General features: G+C 60.3%; 1 protein-coding gene across 1 annotated transcript in view; it reads left to right on the forward strand.

Moving 5' to 3' along the window:
• RBCK1 (RANBP2-type and C3HC4-type zinc finger containing 1) overlaps positions 1 to 11,165 on the forward strand; it is a 69,297-nt gene continuing 58,132 nt past the window's right edge. Inside the window, exons 1-3 of the mRNA XM_073632424.1 lie at positions 1 to 277; positions 6,145 to 6,319; positions 10,452 to 10,586. Coding sequence (XP_073488525.1) covers positions 98 to 277; positions 6,145 to 6,319; positions 10,452 to 10,586 — 490 coding nt within the window. The 5' untranslated portion in view covers positions 1 to 97. The remainder of the gene's footprint in view (positions 278 to 6,144; positions 6,320 to 10,451; positions 10,587 to 11,165) is intronic.

An 11,165-nucleotide genomic window follows, 5' to 3' on the forward strand; every position in this document is an offset into this window, starting at 1 on the left:
AGTACCGCGCAGTGTCCGGCAGGTGTCGCTGTGTTTCTCCCGGGATCCGGAAGTGTCCGGTCTGTCAGCCGATCACAGGGGGCCCCGGAGGACGATAATGGCGGGTGGGGGCCCCTCGCAGCCTTTACCCACAGTGCTGGTGTCGGTCTGGGCCTGGCGGGAGGGGGCGGGGGACTCTCGGGAGGAACTTCAACTACAACTCAGTGTGGAGCCCGAGAACCCCGGAGACTTCCGCCTGGCTGTCCGCAACCCGGCCCGCGGGCCGAGCCACAACACGGTGAGTGGGGGAGGGGTGTCCTGGGGGCCCTGTGTCCCTGGTGGGGGGAGGGGTGTGTGTGTCCTGGGGGCCCCTGTGTCCCTGGTGGGGGGAGGGGTGTGTGTGTGTCCTGGGGGCCCCTGTGTCCCTGGTGGGGGGAGGGGTGTGTGTGTCCCGGGGCCCCTGTGTCCCTGGTGGGGGGAGGGGTGTGTGTGTCCTGGGGGCCCCTGTGTCCCTGGTGGGGGGAGGGGTGTGTGTGTGTCCTGGGGGCCCCTGTGTCCCTGGTGGGGGGAGGGGTGTGTGTGTGTGTCCTGGGGGCCCCTGTGTCCCTGGTGGGGGGAGGGGTGTGTGTGTCCTGGGGGCCCCTGTGTCCCTGGTGGGGGGAGGGGTGTGTGTGTGTCCTGGGGGCCCCTGTGTCCCTGGTGGGGGGAGGGGTGTGTGTGTGTGTCCTGGGGGCCCCTGTGTCCCTGGTGGGGGGAGGGGTGTGTGTGTCCTGGGGGCCCCTGTGTCCCTGGTGGGGGGAGGGGTGTGTGTGTGTCCTGGGGGCCCCTGTGTCCCTGGTGGGGGGAGGGGTGTGTGTGTCCCGGGGCCCCTGTGTCCCTGGTGGGGGGAGGGGTGTGTGTGTCCTGGGGGCCCTGTGTCCCTGGTGGGGGGAGGGGTGTGTGTGTGTCCTGGGGGCCCCTGTGTCCCTGGTGGGGGGAGGGGTGTGTGTGTGTGTCCTGGGGGCCCCTGTGTCCCTGGTGGGGGGAGGGGGGTGTGTGTCCTGGGGGCCCCTGTGTCCCTGGTGGGGGGGTGTGTCCTGGGGGCCCCTGTGTCCCTGGTGGGGGGAGGGGGGTGTGTGTCCTGGGGGCCCCTGTGTCCCTGGTGGGGGGGTGTGTCCCGGGGGCCCCTGTGTCCCTGGTGGGGGGAGGGGGGTGTGTGTCCTGGGGGCCCCTGTGTCCCTGGTGGGGGGGTGTGTCCCGGGGGCCCCTGTGTCCCTGGTGGGGGGAGGGGGGTGTGTCCCGGGGGCCCCTGTGTCCCTGGTGGGGGGGTGTGTCCTGGGGGCCCTGTGTCCCTGGTGGGGGGAGGGGGGTGTGTCCCGGGGGCCCCTGTGTCCCTGGTGTGTGTTCTGGGGGCCCTGTGTCCTTGGTGGGGGGAGGGGTGTGTGTCCCCGGTGGGGGGGTGTGTGTGCCCCCTGGGGCCCCTGTGTCTCTGGTGGGGGGTGTGTGTCCCCGGGGGCCCCTGTGTCCCTCGTTGGGGTGGGGTGGGGGGGGTGTGTGTGTGTGTCTGGGGGCCCCTGTGTCCCTCGGGGGGGGTGTGTGTCCGGGGGCCCCTGTGTCCCTCGTTGGGGGGGGTGGGGGGGTGTGTGTGTCCCGGGGCCCCTGTGTCTCTCGTTGGGGGGGTGTGTGTGTCCCCGGGGGCCCCTGTGTCCCTCGTTGGGGGGGGTGTGTGTGTGTGTCCGGGGGCCCCTGTGTCCCTCGTTGGGGGGGTGGGGGGGTGTGTGTGTCCCGGGGCCCCTGTGTCTCTCGTTGGGGGGGTGTGTGTGTCCCCGGGGGCCCCTGTGTCCCTCGTGGGGGGGGGGGGGCTGTGTGTGTGTCCCCGGGGGCCCCTGTGTCCCTCGTTGGGGGGGTGTGTGTGTCCCCGGGGGCCCCTGTGTCCCTCGTTGGGGGGGTGTGTGTGTCCCCGGGGGCCCCTGTGTCCCTCGTTGGGGGGGTGTGTGTGTCCCCGGGGGCCCCTGTGTCCCTCGTTGGGGGGGTGTGTGTGTCCCCGGGGGCCCCTGTGTCCCTCGTTGGGGGGGGTGTGTGTGTGTGTGTGTCTCCCCGGGGGCCCCTGTGTACCTCGTTGGGGGGGTGTGTGTGTGTGTCCCCGGGGGCCCCTGTGTCCCTCGTTGGGGGGGGTGTGTGTGTGTGTGTCTCCCCGGGGGCCCCTGTGTACCTCGTTGGGGGGGTGTGTGTGTGTCTCCCCGGGGGCCCCTGTGTACCTCGTTGGGGGGGTGTGTGTGTGTGTCCCCGGGGGCCCCTGTGTCCCTCGGGGGGTGTTTGTGTGTGTGTCCCCGGGGGCCCCTGTGTCCCTCGGGGGGTGTTTGTGTGTGTGTCCCCGGGGGCCCCTGTGTCCCTCGTTGGGGGGGGTGTGTGTCCCCGGGGGCCCCTGTGTCCCTCGTTGGGGGGGGTGTGTGTCCCCGGGGGCCCCTGTGTCCCTCGTTGGGGGGGGTGTGTGTCCCCGGGGGCCCCTGTGTCCCTCGTTGGGGGGGGGGTGTGTGTGTGTCTCCCCGGGGGCCCCTGTGTCCCTCGTTGGGGGGGGGGTGTGTGTGTGTCTCCCCGGGGGCCCCTGTGTCCCTCGTTGGGGGGGGGGGTGTGTGTGTGTCTCCCCGGGGGCCCCTGTGTCCCTCGTTGGGGGGGTGTGTGTCCCCGGGGGGCCCCTGTGTCCCTCGGGGGGTGTTTGTGTGTGTGTGTCCCCGGGGGCCCCTGTGTCCCTCGTTGGGGGGGTGTGTGTGTGTCTCCCCGGGGGCCCCTGTGTCCCTCGTTGGGGGGGTGTGTGTGTGTCTCCCCGGGGGCCCCTGTGTCCCTCGTTGGGGGGGTGTGTGTGTGTGTCTCCCCGGGGGCCCCTGTGTCCCTCGTTGGGGGGGTGTGTGTGTGTGTCCCCGGGGGCCCCTGTGTCCCTCGTTGGGGGGGTGTGTGTGTGTGTGTCCCCGGGGGCCCCTGTGTCCCTCGTTGGGGGGGGTGTGTGTGTGTCTCCCTCGGGGGGTGTTTGTGTGTGTGTGTCCCCGGGGGCCCCTGTGTCCCTCGTTGGGGGGGTGTGTGTGTGTCTCCCCGGGGGCCCCTGTGTCCCTCGTTGGGGGGGTGTGTGTGTGTCTCCCCGGGGGGCCCCTGTGTCCCTCGTTGGGGGGGTGTGTGTGTGTGTCTCCCCGGGGGCCCCTGTGTCCCTCGTTGGGGGGGTGTGTGTGTGTGTCCCCGGGGGCCCCTGTGTCCCTCGTTGGGGGGGTGTGTGTGTGTGTGTCCCCGGGGGCCCCTGTGTCCCTCGTTGGGGGGGTGTGTGTGTGTGTGTCCCCGGGGGCCCCTGTGTCCCTCGTTGGGGGGGGTGTGTGTGTGTCTCCCCGGGGGCCCCTGTGTCCCTCGTTGGGGGGGTGTGTGTGTGTGTCCCCGGGGGCCCCTGTGTCCCTCGTTTTAGTGGGGTTGTGTGTGTGTGTCCCCGGGGGCCCCTGTGTCCCTCGTTGGGGGGGGGGTGTGTGTGTGTGTGTCTCCCCGGGGGCCCCTGTGTCCCTCGTTGGGGGGGTGTGTGTGTGTCTCCCCGGGGGCCCCTGTGTCCCTCGTTGGGGGGTGTGTGTGTGTGTGTCTCCCCGGGGGCCCCTGTGTCCCTCGTTGGGGGGGGGGTGTGTGTGTGTCTCCCCGGGGGCCCCTGTGTCCCTCGTTGGGGGGGGTGTGTGTGTGTGTCTCCCCGGGGGCCCCTGTGTCCCTCGTTGGGGGGGGTGTGTGTGTGTGTCTCCCCGGGGGCCCCTGTGTCCCTCGTTGGGGGGGGTGTGTGTGTGTGTCTCCCCGGGGGCCCCTGTGTCCCTCGTTGGGGGGGTGTGTGTGTGTGTCCCCGGGGGCCCCTGTGTCCCTCGGGGGGGTGTTTGTGTGTGTGTCCCCGGGGGCCCCTGTGTCCCTCGTTGGGGGGTATGTGTCCCCGGAGGCCCCTGTGTCTCGGGGGGGGTCCCTGGTGGGGGTTTGTGTGTCCTGGGGGCCCCTGTGCCCCTATGAGGGGGTTCAATTGGAGGGCTGCGTGTCCCTATGGGGGTGTTTCATACTGTGAGGGATGTTGAGAGGGTTCTGTGCACCTATATGGGGGGGGTTCTGCTTTGTGCCCTTTTGGCGGTTTGTTCTGGGATGGAGGGGTGTTTTGGGTGGGGGGGAGCTCTGTGTCTCGGTTGGGAGCGGGTGGCAGGTGTCTCGGAGCGTGGCGGTGTCTCGGCGGGGAGCGTGGCGGTGTCTCGGCGGGAAGGGTGGAAGGTGTCTCGGCGGGGAGGGTGGCGGTGTCTCGGCGGGGAGCAGGTGGAAGGTGTCTCGGCGGGGAGCAGGTGGAAGGTGTCTCGGCGGGGAACGTGGCGGTGTCTCGGCGGGGAACGTGGCGGTGTCTCGGCGGGGAACGTGGCGGTGTCTCGGCGGGGAACGTGGCGGTGTCTCGGCGGGGAACGTGGCGGTGTCTCGGCGGGGAACGTGGCGGTGTCTCGACGGGGAGGGTGGCAGGTGTCTCGGCGGGGAGCAGGTGGAAGGTGTCTCGGCGGGGAGCAGGTGGAAGGTGTCTCGGCGGGGAGCAGGTGGAAGGTGTCTCGGCGGGGAGCAGGTGGAAGGTGTCTCGGCGGGGAGCAGGTGGAAGGTGTCTCGGCGGGGAGCAGGTGGAAGGTGTCTCGGCGGGGAGCAGGTGGAAGGTGTCTCGGCGGGGAGGGTGGCGGTGTCTCGGCGGGGAGGGTGGCGGTGTCTCGGCGGGGAGGGTGGCGGTGTCTCGGCGGGGAGCAGGTGGAAGGTGTCTCGGCGGGGAGGGTGGCGGTGTCTCGGCGGGGAGCAGGTGGAAGGTGTCTCGGCGGGGAGCAGGTGGAAGGTGTCTCGGCGGGGAGCAGGTGGAAGGTGTCTCGGCGGGGAGCAGGTGGAAGGTGTCTCGGCGGGGAGCAGGTGGAAGGTGTCTCGGCGGGGAGCAGGTGGAAGGTGTCTCGGCGGGGAGCAGGTGGAAGGTGTCTCGGCGGGGAGCAGGTGGAAGGTGTCTCGGCGGGGAGGGTGGCGGTGTCTCGGCGGGGAGGGTGGCGGTGTCTCGGCGGGGAGCAGGTGGAAGGTGTCTCGGCGGGGAGCAGGTGGAAGGTGTCTCGGCGGGGAGCAGGTGGAAGGTGTCTCGGCGGGGAGCAGGTGGAAGGTGTCTCGGCGGGGAGCAGGTGGAAGGTGTCTCGGCGGGGAGCAGGTGGAAGGTGTCTCGGCGGGGAGCAGGTGGAAGGTGTCTCGGCGGGGAGCAGGTGGAAGGTGTCTCGGCGGGGAGGGTGGCGGTGTCTCGGCGGGGAGGGTGGCGGTGTCTCGGCGGGGAGCAGGTGGAAGGTGTCTCGGCGGGGAGCAGGTGGAAGGTGTCTCGGCGGGGAGCAGGTGGAAGGTGTCTCGGCGGGGAGCAGGTGGAAGGTGTCTCGGCGGGGAGCAGGTGGAAGGTGTCTCGGCGGGGAGGGTGGCAGTGTCTCGGCGGGGAGCAGGTGGAAGGTGTCTTGGCGGGGAGCAGGTGGAAGGTGTCTCGGCGGGGAGCAGGTGGAAGGTGTCTCGGCGGGGAGCAGGTGGAAGGTGTCTCGGCGGGGAGGGTGGCGGTGTCTCGGCGGGGAGCAGGTGGAAGGTGTCTTGGCGGGGAGCAGGTGGAAGGTGTCTCGGCGGGGGGCGTGGCGGTGTCACGGCTTCCAGTGTGTTGTGTGTGTTCCTGTTGCAGAGATCTCCTCTCACTTCCTGTAATCTCCCCTCCAGGGACACAGGCAGCTGAACACACCATCTTCCCTTCCCCCGCCTCAGCCAAAACATGGAAAATGAAGTTCCTTTTTAATAGAAGTTCTCTTCTCGGGGGACGGCCATGTTTGTGGTGGAGAAGCTGCGGCAGAGCTCTCTTCTGCTTTCTCTTCCTCCTCACTGCTTCTCTTCTTGGGGTCACCCAGGGGTTTCCACCAGCAGTTACAGGTGGAGTTTCAGCTTGTTATACAGTTTGCCTTCACGTGAGATCGTCCTGCTGTAATTCCCGGCTCTGCTCCTGCATACCTGGGAGTTTTAGTTGCCCTTCCCCCATTTTTGGGTGTCCTATTCAATTCGGTGCAGAGATCTCACCCATAGAGTCTCTGAGGGATAGAAGAGTCTCCTGTATCCACCAAACATTTGAGATTGTGGTTCTGGGTGGATTTGACTTCTCTTGTTCTCTTGCAGATTGTTGGGGAGTTCAGGCTAAGAGATGTCACGTATGTTCTGAGGACCCCGCTGTGTCACCAGCTGACTGTCCTGGAAGATCCCACTACCTGCATGACCTTTAACTTCGATGATGAGCGGGAGGCCCAGAAGTTTTGGACGGTGGTGAGCAGCTCCCTCAGAGAGGCCCAGAAGGGTGAGTGCGCTGAGGGAGGCCGGGGATGGTAATAGAGGAGGGTGAGCCTTCCGAGGATAATAGGGGAGGGAAGGTTGAATATTCCAGGAAGGCCAGGGATGATTTGTAAAGGAGTGCGAGTCCTCCAGGATATGAAGGGTGACTCTTTTCAGGAAGGCTAAGGATGGTGAGAGGGGAGGGCGAGTCCTCTGAAGAAAGCTGGGGATGATGATAGAGGTGGGAGGGGTGATGGTGAGTCTGCTGGGGGAGTCCAAAGATGAGGATAGAGCAGTGCGAATTCTCCCAGGGAGGTCAAGGATGGCCATAGGGCAAGGTGAGTCCTCTTGGGAAGGCCAAGGATGATGTTGGCGGGGGGGGGGGCAGGTATAATTATACAGACTTGAATGAAAGTGGAGGGTGAGTATTCTGTGGGAGGTGAAGTGTTCTGATGATAGGGGAGGAAAAAGTGAGTCCTCTGGGAGAGGCCAAAGAGGATGATAGAGGAGTAAAAATCCTCCAAAGGGAGGCCAAGGATGATGATAGCAGAAGGTGAGTATTCAATTAGAGGTCAAGGTTGATAGAGGAGGCCAGGGAGGATGTTGGGGGAAGGGTTAGTTCTCTGAGGGAGGCCGGGGACAATTATGCAGCCAAAGATGATAGCGGAGGGTGAGTATTCTGTGGGAGGCAAAGGATGATAATGATAGGGGAAGGAAATGTGAGTCCTCTGGGGGGAGGCCAAAGATGATGATGATGGAGGAGTATGAGTCCTTCAAGGGAGGCAAAGGATGATGATTGCAGAGGGTGAGTATTCTTTAAAAGGTCAAGATTGGTAGGGGAGGCCAAGGACGATGATGGGGGAGGGAAGAGCGAGTCTTTTAGGGAGGCCAAGCATGATGATAGTAAAGAGTGAGTATTAAATGGGAGGCCAAGGATGATGATAGGAGAGGGAAGGGTGAGTCCTCCAGGAAGGCCAGGGATGGTATTAGGGGAGAGTTGAGTCCTCTGGAGGAGGACACTGATCTGAGTCCTATAGGGGTACAGATAAGGGTGAGTTCTCTGTGGATGAAGAGAGGAAAAGGAAGGCTAAGCTTCTGGGGAGGCCGGGGATGTTGATTGGGAAAGGAAGTAGGTTGTCTAGAGATAATGACGGAAGGGGGGAGTCCCCCACGGAGTCTGGGGATGATGATGATACAGGAGATGGAGATAAAAGAGAACCTGTCATTGGAATCATTGTACCCCTAGACTTATGTGCCAGCTGTCCAATAGAATACTCTCAGTGCAAGGCAGGGGGATGCCTGTGACTTGGCTTCAAGCTCTGTACAGATTCCTGGAAGAGACAAGGGAGTGCCTTTGTTGGCTCTGGTCATGTGACACGTCCGTCCTTCTGTCTCCCCGATCTTGAAAGCTACAGACGAATTTGTGAAAAGGCCTAGAACTGATAACCAATGGAAAAGGAAAGTTGGGACTTTAAATGAAGCACCTCGGGATGGGGGGGGGGGGGGGGGGGGGGGCGGGGCGCCTCCGTTCCTATATTCGGTCGGTACAAAGGAAGGGGGGGAGTTTGGGACTTTAGATGAGGCACAAAAAGGAACCGGATGTAGAAAAGTCATTTATTTAACAACCATAGACATGACCTAATGTAGCCAAAATAGGTATTGCAGTAAAGGTTGTAGTTACATAAACTCAGATACAACAAAGGGTAAATGTCAACCATAGAAAGACATGTGGTACCGTTGCCGATATTGCTCCATGTACAAATTCAAATAAAACATATTAACTGTGTGACGATATTCCTTTGCGCCGCAGTTTCGGCTTGTGTTTTATCACCTTGCGGCTGGTTTGGGAGGTGCCTTCATACGCCATTGTGGGCGGCGGTTCCTGCTCGGGCGGAAGTGCTCCTCCAATTGTACCATGCCAGCGTGACGCTGGTGGGTAGACCCCCGGGCGGATCGTCTGCCTACAAATATCCCCGCTTGGATTGGCTGTCTCAGCTGTTCGTGGTTGCTGGCTGTGGGTGGTTGCAGCTCTCTACACCAGTGATTCTCAACCAGGGTTCCGTGGAACCCTACTGTTCCTCCAGAGGTTGCTAGGGGTTCCTTCAGCACTGGGCAATTTCTGCCTCTCGGATAAGTTCCCACTGACACTATTGATCTTTTTTAGCTGTAAGGAGGTAATTTTTCTCAATGACCACGAGTGTAAGGAGCATTCTTCCCACTGACCATCACACTAATGTATCATGAGTTGTAGATTTCACATTTTTAGAAGGGGTTCCCCGAGACCGGAGAACTATTTCAAGGGTTCCTCTGTGTTGAAAAGGTTGAGAAAGGCTGCTCTACACTCCTTGTATTGGAATCACAGGTACTTTTCTCACATTCTGTGGTGCTATAACTATTTTGTCTCCACCCTATTACTTTTTCTCTCAAGTCATTCTGGAAGGTTATACGCATTCTTATCTCCTCCACCTTTCCAACCCCTCTGCACTTAGCTATGTTGCTCACCCTATGGCTAGTACACACCCACCACTTTCCTTCAAAACCTGTTTCCAAGTGGTTGTCACCATTCACTTCCTATCAACACATCTATATGGTTATCTACCATGTATTCACGTTAGTTCCTATTTTTCACAGACACCTTGGAGTCTATATTAGACATCACCAGACACGACAACATGAACTACCTTGTCCTGGTGGGGAGTTGTGGTTGTGCTCTGTCCTGGGGGCCCTTCCGTCCTCGGCTCCCAGTGGAGACATTTGATACTTCTTGGCCTCTCAGTATTCTGCTTTGACATGTCAAGTCCTCAAGTGAGTAGGGGGATGAACATTTCCCCTCCCATGGTCCCCCCCCTTTTTTTGCTCCTTTCCCCTTGACCTTTTCTGTGATTGGGCTTATTATATGTTCAATGTTCTATATCAGGGATCTTCAAACTACGGCCCTCCAGCTGTTGCAGAACTACACATCCCATGAGGCATTTTAAAACTCTGACATTCACAGACATGACTAGGCATGATGGGAATTGTAGGTTCCTGAACAACTGGAGGGCCATAGTTTGAAGACCCATGTTCTATATCATTCTTTCTACAGAACTGTCATACACATCAGCTCCTAATGAGGTGGTACTTATCCCCCGAAACGCGTAGAGCTTACAAAGATGCATACCCTAATGACTGTATCTGTGAGGACATTCATTCCTTGTTAATAGGTTTTATTTGAATTTGTACATGGAGCAATATCGGCAACGGTACCGCATATCTTCCTATGGTTGATGTTTACCCTTTGTTGTATCTAAATTTATGTACTGTATTTACTGGCGTATAACACTCACTTTTTCACCCTAAAAATTGGGTGCAAATAGTATGTGCGTGTTATACGCCAATACTTCAATTTTAGATGCCTTGGAGGGGACAGGGAGGGGGGCGGGATGAGCGCTGTCAGATTACATACAGTGAGAATCTCCTGTTTACGTGGCGGCCTCTGTAATAGGAAGTCCCGTCTCCTGGGCCGCCATTGGACCACTGTTCTGTCTATCATAGGAGATTCTCACTGTATATAATCTTTTGGCGCTCGTCCCGCCCCCCTCCCTGTCCCCTCTAGGCTGCAAATGGGCATCAATCAGGCTGCACTGATGGCAATGGTGAGGCTGCTGCATTGATGGCAATGGTGAGGCTGCTGCATTGATGGCAATGGTGAGGCTGCTGCATTGATGGCAATGGTGAGGCTGCTGCATTGATGGCAATGGTGAGGCTGCTGCATTGATGGCAATGGTGAGACTGCAGATGGGCATTGATAGGGCTGCATTGGTGGCAATGGTGAGACTGCAGATGGGCACTGACCCTTATTTTGCTTCAAAGTTCCTTATTTAAAATTATTTTTTTTTCCCTGAAACTTCCTTTTTAAAGTTAATGTGCGTGTTATACACCTGTGCGTGTTATACGCCGATAAATACGGTAGTTACAACCTTTACTGCAATACCCTATTTTGGCTACATTATGTCATGTCTATGGTTGTTAAATAAATGGCTTTTCTACATCCAGTTCCTTTTTGTGCCTCATCTAAAGTCCCAAACCCCCCCCCCCCCCCCCCCCCTTCCTTTTGTACCTTGATAACCAACGGAGTTTGATTTGTCTGTATTTATTGGAGTATTTCCTTTTCACAGCTGTAAAAAGTCAGACAGACTTGTCCGGAAGGAAGCCGCCGATAGCCACCAAACCCAGGAGCCCCCCGAATGTTGGAGAACCCAACTCGCCAGAGGCTGATCCCCCTTCCCTGATGGGCAACCTGTGCACTAAGGGTAAGTGGAGACGCTGTGCGCTAATCTGAATGCCGCACTATGCCAGGTGTATTTTGCAGTGCGTTCCTGGGGTAGTAAAACCTTCTGACCCTTCCTGTAAAGTCTGAAGGGTGTGGAGGGGCGGTGTTATCTGGCATACGACAGGTGTCAGAGGTGGGGTTATCTGGCATTTGCAGGGTGTGAGGGGTGTTGTTGCCTGGCGTCCTGAAGGGATCGGGGTTGCCTGGCGTCCTGAAGGGACCAGGGTTGTCTTGATGCAGCATTCCCCTTTTACATCAGAGTTCCCCTTTACATCAGGGTCCGCAGAGTTCTACCTTACACTATAAGGGGGAACCCCTGCGGACTCCGATGTAAGGGAGGATGCTGCAGACATTGGTGTAAAAGGGAACTCTGATGTAAAGGGGAATGCTGCAGACCATGATGTAAGGGGGCTATGGTCACAAGAGCCCCCCCCTTACATCAGAGTCTACAGCGTTCCCCTATGTCATGGTCCGCTACATTTCCCATTACGTCGGGATCCACAGAGTTCTCCTTTTCATCAGGGAACTCTGTGGACTCTGATTTAAAGGGGAACGCTGC

Source organism: Aquarana catesbeiana, linkage group LG05 (genome assembly GCF_042186555.1).
Source record: "Aquarana catesbeiana isolate 2022-GZ linkage group LG05, ASM4218655v1, whole genome shotgun sequence".
Taxonomy (NCBI): Eukaryota; Metazoa; Chordata; class Amphibia; order Anura; family Ranidae; genus Aquarana; species Aquarana catesbeiana.